Source organism: Lactuca virosa, chromosome 5 (genome assembly GCF_052849685.1).
Source record: "Lactuca virosa cultivar CGN04683 chromosome 5, Lactuca_virosa_CGN04683_v6, whole genome shotgun sequence".
In the NCBI taxonomy this organism is placed as follows: domain Eukaryota; kingdom Viridiplantae; phylum Streptophyta; class Magnoliopsida; order Asterales; family Asteraceae; genus Lactuca; species Lactuca virosa.
The window spans coordinates 8,793,077-8,810,757 of NC_136430.1; the positions used below are offsets into that span (position 1 = coordinate 8,793,077).

The window sequence follows — 17,681 nt, forward strand, 5'->3', positions numbered from 1 at the left end:
AATCGGTGAAGTAGAAATCATTTTGAATTTCAAATTCAAAACTCAAAATTGAAATTTATTCAGTTTTGAATCGATTCCGAGTTCGAATTTCGAAAGTGTAACCGATTTTCCAAACGAAATGTTTACTAAAATACCCTTTTGAAGACGTGATGCGTAATATTCATACATATGTGCGTTGTCAAGTTCTGATTCGCTCTTTTCTTTTTTTACGCCTCGTTCCCGAGTTTAACAAAAGAAAAGAAGAGAAGAGAAAAGAAAGTCATGAGAGAAAAGAAGAGAAAGGAAAGGAAAATAAAATTTTCTTTTGTGTTCCCGAGTTGGAGAGAAGTGGAAGGAAAATGAATCATTTTGTTCTTTTTTCCAAATCCTCCCAAATCGGAAGGAAAGTTAGAAGGGAAAATGATCCTCTTATTTCCCTCCACTTCCCTCCACTTCCCTCCTTTAATGAAACTCGGGAACACCAATTTTTTTTATTTTCTTCTCATTTCCAGCCGTTTCCTTTCATTTCTCTCGTTAAGTTGAACTCGGGAACGGGGTGTTAGGGTTTTCCTTATTTTCCAAATAACTCAACCCTATATATATATATATATATATATATATATATATATATATATATATATATCTACCTCTTCTAATAAATGAAACCTAAAAATGACACGTGTCAGTTTTTTAGAATGCCTCTTTGACACGTGGCATTTTTCTATGATTTTTTTTATTTTTTTTTGTAACAAATCAAATTCAATCCAAAATTTGAAAATACAAAATCTTATCCTAATAACATTATTATTTTATTTTGCTTAACAAATTAATTCATAATTACTTACAATCGACAATATCTTGGTTTTTTTTACATTTATTATTATCTATCCTAATAAATGAAACCTAAAAATGACACGTGTCAGTTTTTTAGAATGCCTCTTTGACACGTGACACTTTTCTATGATTTTTATTATTTCCTTTTTTTTTGTAACAAATCAAATTCAATCCAAAATTTGAAAATACAAAATCTTATCCTAATAACATTATTATTTTATTTTGCTTAACAAATTAATTCATAATTACTTACAATCGACAATATCTTGGTTTTTTTTACATTTATTATTATTTTTATTTATATAGAAATTTTAAATATACCGACCGTGGTTTCTACAGGTTATAATCTAGTATATATATATATATATATATATATATATATATATATATATATATATATATATATATATATATAACAAGCTCACTTTATTGAGAAATGTATTCTCACGTATTCACAAACTGATCGTAACTAACTTAATATTTATATTTATTTCATAATAAAAAGATAGTTATACAAATAGATCTCACCTCCAAATATTATCTTCGGGTGAATTAACTCTAAAATACTGAAGTATGCCTTGGGGCTTGGGGGATGAGGTCGAATGCGGGGGACTTGCTGGGCGTCATTTTGTGGGGCCCACAGGGTTACACAATAAACTTGCCTCTTACCATTCACACCATACATAAAACCCTCCTCCGTTAGAATATGATTTCTTGATGGTTTTGCCCCCTTTTCCCTACCGGCCGGCCACCACTCTCTCATCCTACCTTTCTCTTCTACATTCATTCACCGCCATCACCACCATCAGCTAACCCTGTAAACCACCTGACTGTTTTTCAATTTAACCTTCTGCCTACATCCCCAAAGTTCTCACCTCTCTCTCATCCTCTTCTTCTATCTATAGGCACATATGTATATCTATCTTGCTAAGAAGAATATCACCTTTCTCGACTGTTTCCCGAACCTGCATCAACCACCGCCATCATCTGCCGTCTTCAACCACCACAAAAGAGGCGCCCTTTAGCCTTATCAGATACTTTTGGCATAGTTCTCAAGGGTTTCCATAGTCTCGAACTTTTTGTATATTGGTTGAGATTTTTTCGTGTATTACAGTCAGATCTTCAAGAAATTAGCTAGTACCTTGGTTATTTCTTAGTTTCACGGGATACCCGCTTTGTATTTCTCAAGTTTTGGGGTTTCAATCAAGACTTTGGGTATGTATTTGTTGAGGATTTGGTGCTATTTCCTTCCAAAATTGTTGGGTTTCTTGGCAGCTGAATAGGGTTCCTTTGACTTACGGAACCCTTTGCCAATATTTCTCATATACACCTCTAGTCATTTGTTTCTGGCAACTAGGGTTTGTAAGAACTGTAGGATAGTGTCTTCTTGTTAAAAATTTATGGTGGGTAGGGTCTAGGTTAAATTGTTACTTTTGTAAATTAGGGTTCTGACATGCGTTATTAGTGAATTCAGCATATACTGATTCTTGTTCCAAACATGGCTGCAAATAGTCAATGCTTTGTGGAGTGGAAAGAGCTATTCGTTTCAAAGGAAAGGGGTAAGAGGGTAGTGCACTATTTTCTGAAAGATATATCAGGGGAATCGGTGCTTGCAGTTGTGGGAACCGAGAGGAGCATTAGGCATATGTTTTATGTGGTCGCGGAGGAGTTCTTAAAGGTCAACGAGGCCCAGAATTCAGTCAATGCTGGGTATAGATGGAGATCAAGGAGAGAGGTGGTGAACTGGCTTACTTCTATGCTATCAAAGCAGCACCGCCAAGGTGAACATTCCAGTAAGTTTCCTTTATTTCCTTGAGCCGTTATTTCATCTTTCAGCTTGTTTCGTCAAATTTTCTTTAATTCTAGATGTAAATTTTGCTATTGATCGAACAAAACCTGTGCACTCTAGTGCTTACCTCTCATGATGAAATTGTTCCATCTTCTAGGTCAAAAAGTTTGTTGTCTTTGAGTAAAAGAAAAATAGTCTTTGTAGTTGTAGTTTGATTCATATGCTTAAAAAGTTCTCATTGCCACCTAAAGTAAGTTTGATGCTATATCATTTTCTCCCATTAAAGAGACAATCTTTCAGGAAATATGATAAAACCCTAGCTTTAGTAGAGTAACATTTATTTATTTATTTATTTTTTTTGAAAATTCAGAATCATCCCCTAAAAGTGATCATATTTCGGGAGTTAGTGCTCCGTATCAGAATCGTGTTCCAAGAAATATAAAGTTGCGTACACCTGACATAGTGTGGTCGGGTGTAGCGTGGACCTGCGGTAAACAGCTGAAGCATTTTCCAGCCTTTTGCAGGAACGGGATTACAATAGCTGTGAGTTGGTTAAATTATTTGAGATTTACTTAGTAAAATAAAATTTGTAAATTACATGATGATCTTTTCAGGTACAATCGTTTGTATTTGTGATGGCCGAAGAGGAAAAACGTCATCTTGCATATCTAGAAGATATGTATGAAGATCGAAAGGGCCAAAAGAAGGTAAAAGTGAGATGGTTTCACCACAATCAAGAAGTCCAAGCTGTTGTCACCCTTCGAAATTCTCACCCAAAAGAGGTTTTCATTACGCCTTATGCACAAGTTATCAGTGTCGAGTGTGTGGATGGGCCCGCCATTGTCATGACACATGAGCATTATGAGAAATGCATGTCCATCCTTCCGGAAGATCTATTAACTCGAGTGCATCATTGCTCGAGACAGTTCAAGAACAACCGTGTGAAGCCGTTTAAATTGAGTAAATTGTGTGGGTATTTTGATCAGCCGATTTTTTCGATTCTGGATACTGATTATCTTGAAGATGAAGAGAATAATAATAATAATAATAGCTTTGGGGATAAAGATAATGTTAAGTTGGGAGTGAAAAGACCAAGGAGTTTGAGAGGGCGGCAGGTGATGCAGAGTGAACCTCACTCGGTGAGTATGAATGTCAAGTATGAGATGTTGAGAAGGAGGCTAATCCCAAAGTATGTCAAGAATCGGGAATTCGCTTCAGATAATTTGGTTTTTAAGGTTGATGAAAAGATAGAGTTGTTGTGCCAAGATAGTGGGATTCGTGGATGCTGGTTTAGGTGTACCGTGTTGCAAGTTTCTAGGAGACAATTGAAAGTTCAATATGATGATTTGAATGATGAAGATGGAGGTGGTAATCTTGAGGTATGAAGTCCTATTTGTATTTGCTTTAAGAGTTTCTACTTCATATATGATAAAATTTTAGTTTGGGTTCGTAAATAATAATTAAGGGCTACATGCAAGAAATAGCAACCCACTTTTGTTTATCTGTGAATTCTAGCATCTTACTTCAATTGCAACTTTATATGTTCAGTTTATTTTCTTATTTAAGGCATTTGACTTATAAAAAACACTAGTCAATTATAGCATACTGCACTTTTAGTTTTTTTCCTTGTTAGGACATTATATTTTGAAATATCTACCCAGTTAAAATTGCTTTGTAATAGGAAAAAACAGAAGTAGGATGCTATAACAAAGAAATCAATGGAAGTACATTGCTAGTTCGTGCATTTAACCCAATGATTAATATATTGCAACAAGCCAAGAACATTTATTGAAGTAACGGTTCAGTTGTTTCGAATTAAATAGCTAGGTGGTTTTAAACACTCAGAGCATACATTAGGCAGACAATTTTGAACCTGAATCATATTTAAATAATATAAAAACGGGTTTGGTTGATCTGGTAATACTTGTTCTGCCTGTTTTTCATTTCGTAAATATATGAGGGCTAATGCCAAAAATAGCAATGAGAATCGCTTTGTATATAGATGACATTGCTATAATTGGATAGATTTTTGAAAATACAATGTTGCAATAGGAAATGATACAAGTAGGATGCTATAACAAACAAATCAATGGAATTACATGGCTATTTCTTGCATTTAACCTCATAACTAATATAGTATTATTAAAATAATTACTAAATATATTGGAACTTTAGGGGTCTTTTACAAGGACAGTTTCATTTGAAATGGTCTTGTGTCCTACAAAGTGCAGAGAAGTGAAACAAGATGAATCAACTAACTGATTGTTGACTTGTTTTAAGGAATGGGTTTCAGCTTTGAGATCGGCCATGCCCGACAAACTCGGAATGAGATGCTCGGGTCGGCCAACTATAAGGCCAGCGGTAGCACGTACGGAAACGGAAACGGAAACGGAAACGATTGCTTTTGAGGTCGGTTCCCCGGTGGACGCATGGTGGAGTGATGGCTGGTGGGAAGGAGTAGTAGTTGGAATTGGTGATTCCGACGTACAAGTTTATGTTCCCAGTAAGCAATAAATTGTAAATTGTAACATTTATTTATTGATTCTTGTCTTGTCTCGTCTCTCACACCATCTTTTTCTTCTGGTTTGTAAACAACAGCCGAAACATTGTTTCTTGAACTACACAGAAAAGACGTTAGAGTTTCAAGAGATTGGGTGGGAGACCGTTGGGTTGATCTTGAAACAAACCCTAACATCCTCTCATCCATGCCTGCAAATCTAAAGGAAATCAAACAAGAAAGCTCCCCTGAAGCCATTGAAACCATCAACGACAACGACAACGACAACAGACCACTTGAAGAGGGTGACACTGATTGTAAGCCCGAGTTACATGAGAAAGACAAGGACCCAAGTCCAGTCCATGATGACAACAACAATGTAGAAATTGGTGAAAAAGGCAAGCATACCAGTGATAATGGAGAAGCTGTAGCAATGGAGTGTGAAACTTTAAAGGAGAATCTTGAAGCAAATCCAGTTGGCATGAGTTACTGAAAAAACAAAACCAAAGTTTGTGTATAGGAGGGGGAGGGGAGGGGAGGGGAGGGACCAAGTGAGGTTAGAGTTTGTACCTTTTTACTGATTGTTTTAGGGAACACCTAACCAGGGGCACCCACCCTATCCCTATGCTGGGTGCCTCCAATTTGTAACCACCTTTTTAGTGAAAAGGAAGACCTTTTTTTTCCAAAGCTTGGAGATGACTTGTACATTGTACATTGGAAGATGTACACTGGTTGAATTTGGCTCTGGAAAAAGGGTCTGGCCTTTTGGTACGTTTCTGTATCAGTTGATGTTGTGGTACTGATTGTAACACTGGAACTCTTGACTAGGTTATGATTGTCGTTTACTGTGTTATTATAGTCATTAAAATCGTTTCGTGAATCTTAGTATATCATTATAAATATAATTACCAAAAGATTTCACACATGCTGTCCAATTCTGAAAACAAAATGCTCAAAGAACGTTGTGCTTTTCAGTTTGCGCTATTTGTGTATACATGCCAAATTATTATCTAATTGCAATTGGGAAATTAGTAGTCATTGGGTTTGAGATTTGGCCATAATATTTTCGTATGTTTTCGTAGAAAAATAAATTATAAAATTATCCCTGTAGTTTACATAAAAGTATGTGTAGATTTTTTTCAGGAACAATCCATGTATTTAAAAATTTACAAAAGTACTCTCCGCCTAATAGAAAAGTTACAGATTACGACACCACAAAACGGAGGTTAGAATATAAAAAAGCTTTAGTTGTTTAAAGATAAAAGCGAATATTTGAATATTAGGTGTAAGTACCATGTATTACATGGGTTCATTTAAAAAAATTTAAATATGAAAATTCTAAACATATGAAAAAGTTTGAATTTATAAGAAAAATACTGAATTATTAAAATTAAAATGTTTTTTCATTTTTAAATTTAAACAAATAATTTAGATAAATAAACAAAAAAAAAAATAAAGTTTTAATTTAGAAATTTGAAATTAGAAGGAAAGTCAATTATTGAAATTGATATGCATTTATTATTACATTTATTACAATTATTATATTTAAATATTATGTGTTTAATAAAATGGAAAAAACCACAAAATGCCATGTAGAAAAAGTTTAATTGAAAATAACCACAAAATGACATGTGGCCAAATCAATAAGAGAGTGACATTTGACAAAAAAAATTTCATTTATTAGAGTAGATACACAATCTGGATTTGTTCTTCTAACTTTCAAGTTCTATCATAAATTTGGTTTGAAGTTTTTCAGATTCAAATTCTATCATCAATTAAATAAAAAAAGGTTATAAACTATTAAGATTTAAAAAAACCAAAAACCAAAAACCAAATTGAGCTTGAGACTGACGTTAAAAATGTTCGGGTTTTATGTTAAGTGTGGTGGTCATGTCCAAGTTTTGTTTTTTGTTTCACTAAAGCCGTACTAACTTTTTGGGTAAATATGGAAACTTTTATACATGATCCGTTTTAGGTATTTTGCTCGGATAAATGTAATGCGTATATGAATTTAAAGAAAATAAGAAAAATCACGAGGCTTTTAGTGGAAATTGAACAAATAATCATTGTTTAAGGAATAAATCCAGGAAGGTTTTGTAAGTTAAAATGTGTCCATGATGGAAGTGGTGTTTAGATTTTGTAAGGTTTTTTATTAAAAAAATGGGCTTCTTCTAAAGTCTAACTGTGTATTTAATGAAAATTGTGTGAATTTGATATGACTGTGTAGATAATCATGTTAGAATTATATCCAATAAGGTTTTATTAGTGAGGTAAGATTATTAACAAGTTTTGATTGAAACATATTTTCCAAATTGGAATGAATACATCAAACAAAAAAATCGACTCTGCAGTGAAATTTTCGACAGTTTTCATGGAATTTTATTAAATAACATATTTAAGAGTTTTTACAGGTGTTAGAGAAAGCTAATGAACATGTTCCAACAATATGGATATATAAAAAATGTATTTGGAAAAACAAATTTGTACAAAAAGTTTTAGAGTGGAACATGTGATGAGAAAGCAAACATTTATGTTTCAACTTCGAAAAGATAAGACCCAAACCTTTCACCATTATACTATTGTTACTTGTCTTAATATCATTATCCCAAGTCCGTATGACTTTTCCACTATTGTCCATGCTTAAGGCTATTCTGACCAACTTGCACAATTACAGTCCCATAACCCTTTATGGTGGTCCACAGTAATAAATATGAAATATCAAAAGATGATATTTATGTCATATGAATTTCACAATATTATAATAAATATGATGATAGTTAAAATATAATCAACTTGATTAATAAATGTAGAAACAAAGTAAAACACATAAACATTTAATAAACTTAGCTGGTAACTGATAGCTGAAAGTTGTAGTTTTTTATTTGTTATATACGTGCAAAAATAGATGAAAATTTTATAATATGTAAAATTATATAAAAGGACAATTGTTTAAAAACGATAAATACAGAAATATTCTGGAAATTAATTAAAAAGTCCAATAGTTTGTTCTTAAACACTACATGAAATAATTTTAACTTTTGAGATTTTTGTTTAAATTAAAAGTTAAAAACTCGACTCTAATAATTTTAACTTTTGAGATTTTTGAGATTTTAACTAATGGTAAGAATAAGAATTTAACCGTATCATTTGGATTAAGAGAAAACATAAAAAAAGTAAGAAACCAAAATAACTATACAATTTTGTTTAAAAATTAAAATGAATATATTAAAATGGAAAACATCGAGAGAAAAAATAAGGACCAGTTGATATCGAACCAAGACATTTATCCTAAAAGTCTATGCACTCACAACGGCTCATCTAGATACAATTTGTACAATAGACGCTCCTATTAATTTATAGAGCATATTTTAGGCACAAAAAAAAAACATGGATGCACATCCGGAAGGATCAAACAACAATTTGTACAATAGACGCTCCTATTAATTTATAGAGCATATTTTAGGCACAAAAAAAAAACATGGATGCACATCCGGAAGGATCAAACAACGGTGTTTAGATAACTAGTGGTGTGCCCTTAACCAAATGCACCAAAACAATTTTGAGACAACACACAAAACACGCTATATATAATACTAACATTATTAGTTATTAAGTTAATCAGATGCTTTTCGGGCCTATTTTTTCCGAGGCCCTAACACCCCTAGGGCCGGCCCTTAGTAAACACAAGCGGTTAGTTTAATTAATATCCTATGTTTAAATCATGATCGATTCGTGGATTAATAGAGATACTGTTTTATTATAATTTATAAAATACTGATGTTAAAAATACATATCTTAAAATAAAAATAGAGTACAAGCATATTTATTTTGTACTAGATGTGTGATCCGTGTATTACATGGGTTTATTAAAAGGTCCAAAAGTAAAAGGGTGTGAACAAAAAAAGACCATTCATGTAAGTTTTGGTAACCACAAAAACCATGTTCATAATAAAATAAGTAACAACTGAGTTGACATTTAGTAAATCACATTGACCATTTATGTAATTTAATCTTAATTAATCTATACTAATAAAATTAATTAATATGAATTCACAAATGGAAGGTATTATCTACATTAATATACTTATACAATAATTAATATATTAATAGAAAGATGAATTCACAAATAGAAAGTTATTATGTACATTAATTAATATACTAATAAAATTAATTAATACGAGATGACATTTAATAGGTGGAATTTGACTAAAAATGAAAAAGTATATAAAAATGACAAGTGGATATTAAATAATTCAAAAAATCTAGAAAATGACAAGTGTCAAATAAATAAGAAGATGACATTTGACAAAATCATTTTTATTTATTAGGGTAGATACGTAATAATCAAAGAATAAGAAACATTATTACAGTAATTGCCTTTTTAGGGTTATAAAATCGTTAAACCTGTGCCGACAGTCCGACATCACCCACTAAGCCAAAATCACCCTCAAAATCCTTTTATGTTTTGGTCAAATTCTTTATTTTCTCTTTTCCCTGTTTCTCCATGAAGACTAAGGTCTCACTTCTGACCTCAGTTCTTCATCATCGTCTCCACTCTAAGTCACTTAATTTTGTTGGATCCTTACCCCATTTTTACCCCTTATCACACCCACAAATACCTTTCACCGATTCACCCAAACAACAAGATGATCAATTGGCTGTTTGTGTTCATGATTCAAGAGCACAAGTTCTTGATCAGTTTTCCTGCATACCCATTTCAACGATTCACACAGAATCCAGCTCTAAACATGAAACCGATAAGCAAGATGACGATGATATATGGCTGATAATGAAAGATGAAGCAAGATCTGATGTTGACCAAGAACCCATACTGTCAGACTACTATTCTAGATCAATCTTATCTCATCATACCATGGAGAGTGCTCTATCTCATCATCTCTCCACAAAGCTCGGAAGTTCTAGTCTCCCTAGTAGAACCCTCCATGATCTTTTCATGGATGTACTCACAGGCGATCAAGATATTGTTGGAGCTGTAAAAGATGATCTAAAGGCCGTAAAGGAAAGGGACCCAGCTTGTTTGAGCTATGTTCACTGTTTCCTTCATTTTAAGGGGTTTCTTGGTTGTCAAGCTCATAGAGTAGCACACAAGCTATGGTCACAAAACAGAAAAATCTTGGCGGTTTTGATCCAGAATCGGGTTTCTGAGGTTTTAGCTTTGGACATTCATCCCGGAGCTAAGATCGGAAGTGGGATATTGTTTGATCATGCCACCGGAGTTGTTGTTGGAGAGACGGCAGTGATCGGAGACAACGTATCGATTTTGCATAATGTGACATTGGGTGGGACCGGGAAGAGTTGTGGGGACAGACATCCGAAGATTGGAGATGGGGTTTTGATAGGGGCAGGGACTTGTGTTTTGGGGAATGTTAGGATTGGTGAAGGGGCAAAAATTGGGGCAGGGTCAGTGGTGTTGAAGGATCTGCCCGCTCGAACTACTGCTGTTGGGAATCCTGCTAAGTTGATTGGAGGGAAGGATAATCCGGTCAAGCTTGATAAAATTCCTAGCCATACTATGGATCATACTTCACATATTGAGTTTTATGATTATGTTATTTAGAAATTAAGAATTGAATTGTTTATCATCATAACTTACTCATGCTACTGTTAAAAGTATCATGTATCTAATCAAGTGAAAAGTCGTCTTCTGCTTCACTATATTATACTCTAAAGTCAACTCTATCTTTTGATTTTGTTTCCCTTGTTTGTTGTTGTGTGGGTTAGATACCTTTGTTGTAATTATGATGGACTGCCGCTTTGTTTATTCTGATAAAATGAAACAGATTGCTCCGAAGGAATCGGTTTTATGGAAAACGACACAAATCAAACCGTCTTCTTTAATTTTCTCTTTCATGTGAGATTTGAATTTGAACCCTTCAAATTTGTGGGATTGAACCAAGATACCGAATTTCACTATGATAACTTTTGTCTTCTTACACTTGTCCTTCTCTATAATTTGACCGACTCAATGCAAGCATAATTGATTAACTACAGTATTCCTATATATGTTTCTTAAAATTTGGGAGGTAAAATACAGGATTACCTTGAAAACCAGTCTAACTTGCCTCATGGAGCCTGTATTTTTTTCATCCCATATGATAATCTTTTCTTTTTTCATCTTAATGTTCATGTTGTTGAGGAGGCTGTCCAAAAGAAAATGTTCAAATCCATGTCTACCCCCAGGGCCATGGAAACTTCCTATCATAGGAAATATCCATCATCTTGGGAGCTGTCTTCCACATCAGCGACTGAGAGAATTGGCCGAGACATATGGACCTCTGATGCACCTGCAGCTTGGAGAACTTTCTGTAATGGTTGTTTCTTCACCTGAAACAACAAAGGAGGTTATGAAAACTCATGATGTGAACTTTTCTGATAGGCCTTACCTTTTTGCTTCATTTGTGATATGTAATGGTGCTACAAACCTTACTTTTGCTCCATATGGAGATTACTGGAGACGGCTTCGCAAGATTTGCTCCATGGAGCTTTTGAGCCCAATGCGGGTCCAGTCATTTACGTCTACAAGGGAAGAAGAGGTCTCAAAGTTCATCAAGTCTATCAGTGAACATGTAGGATCTCCGATCGATCTTAGCCAAAGAATATTCTCATTAACGTATGGGATCACTGCCAGGGTGGCGTTTGGTAAGAAATGCAAACATCAAGAATCTTTCATCGCACTTGTCAAGGAAGCTTCAGCTGCAGCTTCAGGATTCAATGTTTCAGACCTTTACCCTTCTTCTACCATGCTTCCTTTGCTCACTGGATTTAAGGCAAAACTTGAGAAAATTCGTGGGAGGTTTGAGGAGATAACCGGTAACATCATTGAAGAACACCAGGCTAAAAAGGGGGAAACTATTGTGGGTGATGTAGATGAAGATCTTGTGGACGTTCTTTTGAGATATCAGGAACATGGTGATGTTCAAACATTTCCTTTGTCTATTGCTAACATCAAAGCAGTCATCTTGGTTAGTAATTCAATCTAATGCTATAAGACTATAAACAAGTTTCAATACTTTAATCAAAAACACCGATAACACACGACTGAAAGGGTATTGGCTTTTGCAGGACATCTTTAGTGGTGGGAGTGAAACATCTTCTACAGCTGTAGAGTGGGCGATGTCCGAAATGCTGAAACACCCAAGAATCTTGGAAAAGGCACAAACTGAGATAAGGGAAGTTGTCACTAGAAGAGGGAGAGTTGATGGGACGTGTATTCAAGAACTTGTGTTCCTAAAACTGGTTATTAAAGAAACTCTAAGACTACACCCTCCAGCCCCTCTGTTGCTTCCCAGAGAAAGCAGGGAGAGATGCGAGATCAATGGTTATGAGATACCAGCCAAAACCAAAGTTATTGTGAATGCATGGGCCATTGGTCGAGACCCTATTTGGTGGAAAGATCCTGAGAGGTTTCATCCAGAGTGATTCCTCAGCAGCTCAATAGATTATTACAAAGGACTTAATTTCGAGTACATACCGTTTGGTGGTGGAAGGAGAGTGTGCCCTGGAATGTCATTTGGATTGGCAAATGTGGAGCTTCCACTCATCAAATTGCTCTACCATTTTGACTGGAAACTTCCTGATGGAATGACAAGTGAAGACCTTGATATGAATGAAACGTCTGGTGTCACAGTTAGAAGAAAAGCAAACTTGAATCTGATACCAACTGCCTACCATCCTGCGCCTGCATAAAGCTCTCGGGTTGATCCTTGGAAGAAAAGACGTACACCACAAATACTTGTTAGACAGCATAATGTCACATTGTAAACTACAACTTTGATTGTAATGAGCTTCTGCATTTTTTTTCCTATCTCGTGTTATATGTTCATATCCATGTGTTTTACTTCAGAAATCATACCAAGGGTGTACCTCCAACTCCAAACAAAGGTAGACCTTCGGCATATGAAACGTGAGAAAACAAATCCACAATGGTGAATAACACACACACACACAAAGTAAAGTCATGATTATTAAGCGTGCACATCCTTTTATATGAGGCTCTGTTCTCAGTAAAAGTCAACTCCTTCAAGTCTAACCTCATGTTATCTTCCTACTTCATTGTGATCTTCACCACTCTCCTCACCGCAACTGTCACTTGCCTCCTAGTGACACTTTTAACCACCACCATATTCTTTACCTCAATTTATTGGTTATTGATGTCACTCCCATCGAATTCTTGATTGTCGTGTTTGATTACTTGTAAAAAAGAAACGTTGTATTTTTACGCTAGCTTCTAGTTAGTTTGATCTTAAAATCCGGATGGTTGTAAAAAAATAAAAAAAAAATATTTTTTAATATGTTAATATATATATTTATAATGTAATAAGCTAATTTAAAAAGTAAATACAAATCATGTAATAATAAGGCCCACACTAGGTGACATGGCATTGCAAGTTGACTTGCAGGCAATTGCAAGCCCAGTGGAGATGCTCTTGTAATAAAATTTTCAAAAAAATATGCACATACCTTTCACCATCATTCAATGTGTTGTTCTTGTTATTAATATATTGCAGTTTACTACACCAAACATCGTTTTTTATTGACAAATTATTGCAGTCATAATCTCAATATAGTAGGTTAAAATCTATGAAACAGCATCTTCTGAATTGACTTAAATTAAGCATCTACAGAGTCAAGAAGGAAGATAACAATATAAACATAAATCATTCTTCAGTCTTCACCTATGAGATCTTGTTAGTTTCGTATTCCTTATTTTCTTTTCAAAATCCCATAACTACCCTGATGGAGCTGAGCTTCGGCTTGTTTCCAATCCTTTCTGCGTTCACACTTTTGGTATTGATGATTCTGAAACTATTGAAGCAATCTAAACCAAAGTTACCTCCAGGGCCATGGAAGCTTCCTGTTATAGGAAGCGTTCATCATCTTGCTGGATCACTTCCACACCATCGCCTAAGAGACTTGGCAGATAAACACGGAGCTCTGATGCATCTCCAGCTTGGAGAACTTTGTGTTTTTGTCGCCTCATCACCCGAAACAGCAAAACAAGTGATGAAAACACATGATGCCATTTTTGCAAATAGGCCTTTCCATCTTTCTGCGTATGTGATGGGATATAATGGTGCAGGCATCATGTTTTCTTCATACGGGGAATACTGGAGGCAGCTCCGTAAGATTTGCACTTTGGAGCTTTTGAGTAGTAAGCAAGTCCAGTCACTTAGATGGGTAAGAGAAGAAGAGGTGTCAAAATTCATCAACTCCATTAGTGAAGGATCATCCATTAATCTTCGAAAGAGTCTCTCATCCCTAATCTATGGGATCACTGAAAGAGCGGCTTTTGGTAAAAAATGTAAAGAGCAAGACGCATTCATCTCGCTTGTTAATGAAAGCATAGCTCTTGGAGCAGGATTTGGCATTGCGGATCTCTTCCCTTCATGGAAACTACTTGCCTTCTTTAGTAAAACCAGACCAAAACTTGACAAAATTCATCAACAATTTGATCAAATTCTGAGTAATGTTATTGAAGAACACAAGATTTCAGCAGATGGTGAAGATGAAGTGGATAAAGACCTAGTAGATGTTTTGTTGAAAGTTCAGAAGCGTGGTGACCTTGGAATTCCCTTATCTACTGATGACATCAAAGCAGTTATCTTGGTTAGTAACCATCTTCATGCATCTGGTTATAATACCTTAAATTTGTTCATTGTTATACCATTCACAGGATATCTTCAGTGCTGGAAGTGAATCATCTTCTATAATAGTTGAGTGGGCAATGTCTGAACTACTAAAGAATCCACAAATAATGAACAAGGCGCAAGCTGAGGTTAGACAGGTGTTTGACAAACGAGGAACATTTGATGAAAAAGGTATTCAAGGATTAGAATACCTAGAATTAGTCATAAAAGAAACTTTGAGGTTGCACCCTCCAGGCCCTTTGGGACTGCCTAGAGAAAACAGTGAGAGGTGTGAGATGAAAGGATTCGAAATACCTGTGAAGAGCAGAGTGATAGTGAATACATGGGCAATTAACAGAGATCCCAAGTATTGGGATGAACCTGAAAGTTTTCATCCAGAGAGATTCAGAAACAGCAGTTTGGATTACAGAGGACTTGACTTCAAATATATACCTTTTGGAGCTGGAAGGAGAATATGTCCTGGGATTTCATATGGATTAGCAAATGTTGAGCTTCCATTGGCATCTTTACTCTACCATTTTGACTGGAAACTGGCAGATGGAACAGACAACAAGGATCTTGATATGACTGAAGCCTTTGGTGTAACCGTTGGAAGAAAAAACGACCTTATCCTGATTCCAACAGCTTATTATAAGCCTGTTTACAAAAGTATGTAACATAGATCAGGTTGTATAATTGCTTTCTATCCCATTCGATTTGGTCAAGTCTACCGTGGCAGGAGATAAGTTCAAGATTGCTTTGGGGATAAGTTTTAAGATTGCTTCAGGATTCAAGTTTCCTTTTTATTAAAGTGTTAGTTTTGGATTTTGTTTAGGATTTCTGTTATTAAGGATTTCTTTAGGTTTAGCTGGACATTATAAATAATGCCCCATAGGAACGTATATTTATTATGCATGAAATAAAAAGTCTCTGACTATTCTTTGGAGAATTACCTGTTTCTCGAAACACAGGTGGGACGAACTGAGATTCCAACCTCCGGGAAGGGTTTCGTTCTTATTATGTGATTGATCAAGGAGACAATAATCATAAATAACCACCAAACCACTTAAATTATTCTGTAAAAAATATTGTGGATGCTTAGGGCACTACATTGACACTTGGAAGTTGAAACATCTTAACTGTAACACAGTTATAGAACAAGTAGAAGGCCATACTACCATATAGAGTATAAGCAACAAAATAGTCACTTGGATTCAATACAAGAAGTTTATACTATACATTCATAGTGTTGGTTCCTGATGAATTAATTGAGTTGTAGATAATACAAACTAATAATGGAACAATAATCAATTAAAACCCTAAAACAACATAATCAATGGAATGTAAAATTTCATTTCATCAATGGAAAATTACAGTACAGTTTCTAAAGCGGGTGAAGAACACATTTACAATTCTTACCAATCTAATTCAAATTGAAAACTTAGATTTGATATGAATTCTCACGCGGTTACAAAAAACTCACACAAAAATTGCTCTCAAAATATCATCCTTAAAGACAAAGATTGTTACCCCTTATGAGAGAGAGAGAGAGAGAGAGAGAGAGAGAGAGAGGGTTTTATTTTATATATGTTGTTGTAGATGAATTTTGTAAATATATGCTGTTGAAGATTCCATGACATGCGAGCATCAGTGTCTTCCCAAACCCAAAGTGAGGCTGACTGCAACAGCTTGAAGTACTTCTCAGACCGCCTAAGAAGCCTTGCTAAGTTGTCAGTTTGAAGATAAAGTCTCAACAGAGTAACCATCATCATTCAGCTTGATCGACATTTTTAGTCGGTTTCTCTTAGACTTGTAATGTAATCATCAAATTTATCTCAATAGAGAGCCCCAAGGCCGATAAAGGTTTAAAAGTCCATATCAGCAGTTATAGAGTTTGAATAACCGACTTATAAACCCCAAGAGTATGAGAAGATACACAATCAGTCTAGAAAAAAATTGACTGGTTTACACCGAACTAATTATCATGGCGTTATCATTTCTTTCAAGGTACGGTTCTTTCATTCAGCAATTCCATTGGATTGAGGTGAATAGGGTGATGTGAATTTATGACGAATTCCATTTTTTGCACAAAATTCAGCATAAGGAGAGATATATTCTCCACCCCTATCACTTCTACCTACTTTAATTCTCTTGTTGAGTTGATTCTCAACTTCATTTTTGTACAAGACAAACTTGTCTATTGCTTCATCTTTACTTTTGAGTAAATATATGTAACAATATTTCGTGCTATCATCGATGAACGTAATGAAGTATTTGTTCCCACCTTGAGTAGGAATTGACTTTAAATCACACACATCAGTGTGAATTAAATCAAGAGGTTCGATGTTTCTTTTGATTGTTTGGAAAAATAATCTAGTTTGTTTGGTTTCAACACATGTGGGGCATTTGTGATTTGAGTCAATATTAAGTTTTGGTATGTAGTCTCGTTTAATTAGTCCCTTAATAGAATTGTAATTTACATGTCTTAAGCGACCATGCCAAACATTTGAACACCCAAACAAATAAGCAGAACTAGAACTTGCATTATTCATTTTGTTTGTCACAATTACATTCAATTTGAACATGCCATTCAAGGCATATCCTTTCCCCACAAACATATCATTTTTGGACAAAACAAATTTGCCCGGCTCAAACACAAGCTCAAAACCAAATTGATTCAACAAACCACCCGACAATAGATTCTTACGAAGTTCAGGAACATACAAAACATCCCTAAGTTTCACATCTTTCCCCGAAGTCATTTTTAGAATGACATCACCAACACCTTTGATATCCGCGGTAGCTGCATTTCCCATGTAGAGCTTTTCACCATCTTCAACTTCCTTGTAGGTGTTGAAAACACTCTTATCATGACACGCATGACGAGTAGCCCCCGTGTCAATCCACCACTCCTTTGAATTTGTATTCATGAGGT

General features: G+C 34.9%; 3 protein-coding genes and 1 pseudogene across 4 annotated transcripts; all 4 read left to right on the forward strand.

The window, feature by feature from the left end:
- Positions 1 to 1,485: 1,485 nt before the first annotated feature.
- LOC145115036 (Agenet and bromo-adjacent homology (BAH) domain-containing protein) lies at positions 1,486 to 5,979 on the forward strand. 2 transcript variants are annotated; one of them, XM_079051180.1, is made up of 5 exons: positions 1,486 to 2,606; positions 2,973 to 3,145; positions 3,217 to 3,981; positions 4,883 to 5,105; positions 5,201 to 5,979. In XM_079051180.1, the coding sequence occupies exons 1-5, from the start codon at positions 2,312 to 2,314 to the stop codon at positions 5,590 to 5,592; spliced, it is 1,848 nt and encodes a 615-aa protein (XP_078907306.1). In that variant the 5' UTR covers positions 1,486 to 2,311; the 3' UTR covers positions 5,593 to 5,979. The 2 variants fall into 2 exon arrangements, with proteins under 2 accessions (XP_078907306.1, XP_078907307.1); XM_079051181.1 differs by having other exon boundaries at positions 1,486 to 2,594.
- Positions 5,980 to 9,529: 3,550 nt separating this feature from the next.
- LOC145115039 (serine acetyltransferase 1, chloroplastic pseudogene) lies at positions 9,530 to 10,775 on the forward strand (annotated as a pseudogene).
- A 204-nt stretch (positions 10,776 to 10,979) lies between these two features.
- On the forward strand, positions 10,980 to 12,924 carry LOC145115037 (cytochrome P450 71D9-like). The gene is made up of 2 exons (XM_079051182.1): positions 10,980 to 12,082; positions 12,183 to 12,924. The coding sequence occupies exons 1-2, from the start codon at positions 11,123 to 11,125 to the stop codon at positions 12,537 to 12,539; spliced, it is 1,317 nt and encodes a 438-aa protein (XP_078907308.1). The 5' UTR covers positions 10,980 to 11,122; the 3' UTR covers positions 12,540 to 12,924.
- Positions 12,925 to 13,732: 808 nt separating this feature from the next.
- Positions 13,733 to 15,774, forward strand: LOC145115455 (desmethyl-deoxy-podophyllotoxin synthase-like). The gene is made up of 2 exons (XM_079051751.1): positions 13,733 to 14,726; positions 14,794 to 15,774. The coding sequence occupies exons 1-2, from the start codon at positions 13,857 to 13,859 to the stop codon at positions 15,421 to 15,423; spliced, it is 1,500 nt and encodes a 499-aa protein (XP_078907877.1). The 5' UTR covers positions 13,733 to 13,856; the 3' UTR covers positions 15,424 to 15,774.
- The last annotated feature ends 1,907 nt before the right edge of the window (positions 15,775 to 17,681 follow it).

What these genes read in the sequence shown, in the direction of transcription:
- LOC145115036 (XM_079051180.1), top strand. Translation starts at nt 2,312, where the DNA reads ATGGCTGCAAATAGTCAATGCTTTGTGGAGTGGAAAGAGCTATTCGTT. An exon ending in GGAACGGGATTACAATAGCT is followed by an intron (nt 3,146 to 3,216) that starts GTGAGTTGGTTA and finishes TGATCTTTTCAG; the next exon opens with GTACAATCGTTTGTATTTGT. An exon ending in ATGGAGGTGGTAATCTTGAG is followed by an intron (nt 3,982 to 4,882) that starts GTATGAAGTCCT and finishes ACTTGTTTTAAG; the next exon opens with GAATGGGTTTCAGCTTTGAG.
- LOC145115037 (XM_079051182.1), top strand. Translation starts at nt 11,123, where the DNA reads ATGTTTCTTAAAATTTGGGAGGTAAAATACAGGATTACCTTGAAAACC. An exon ending in ACATCAAAGCAGTCATCTTG is followed by an intron (nt 12,083 to 12,182) that starts GTTAGTAATTCA and finishes TGGCTTTTGCAG; the next exon opens with GACATCTTTAGTGGTGGGAG.
- LOC145115455 (XM_079051751.1), top strand. Translation starts at nt 13,857, where the DNA reads ATGGAGCTGAGCTTCGGCTTGTTTCCAATCCTTTCTGCGTTCACACTT. An exon ending in ACATCAAAGCAGTTATCTTG is followed by an intron (nt 14,727 to 14,793) that starts GTTAGTAACCAT and finishes TACCATTCACAG; the next exon opens with GATATCTTCAGTGCTGGAAG.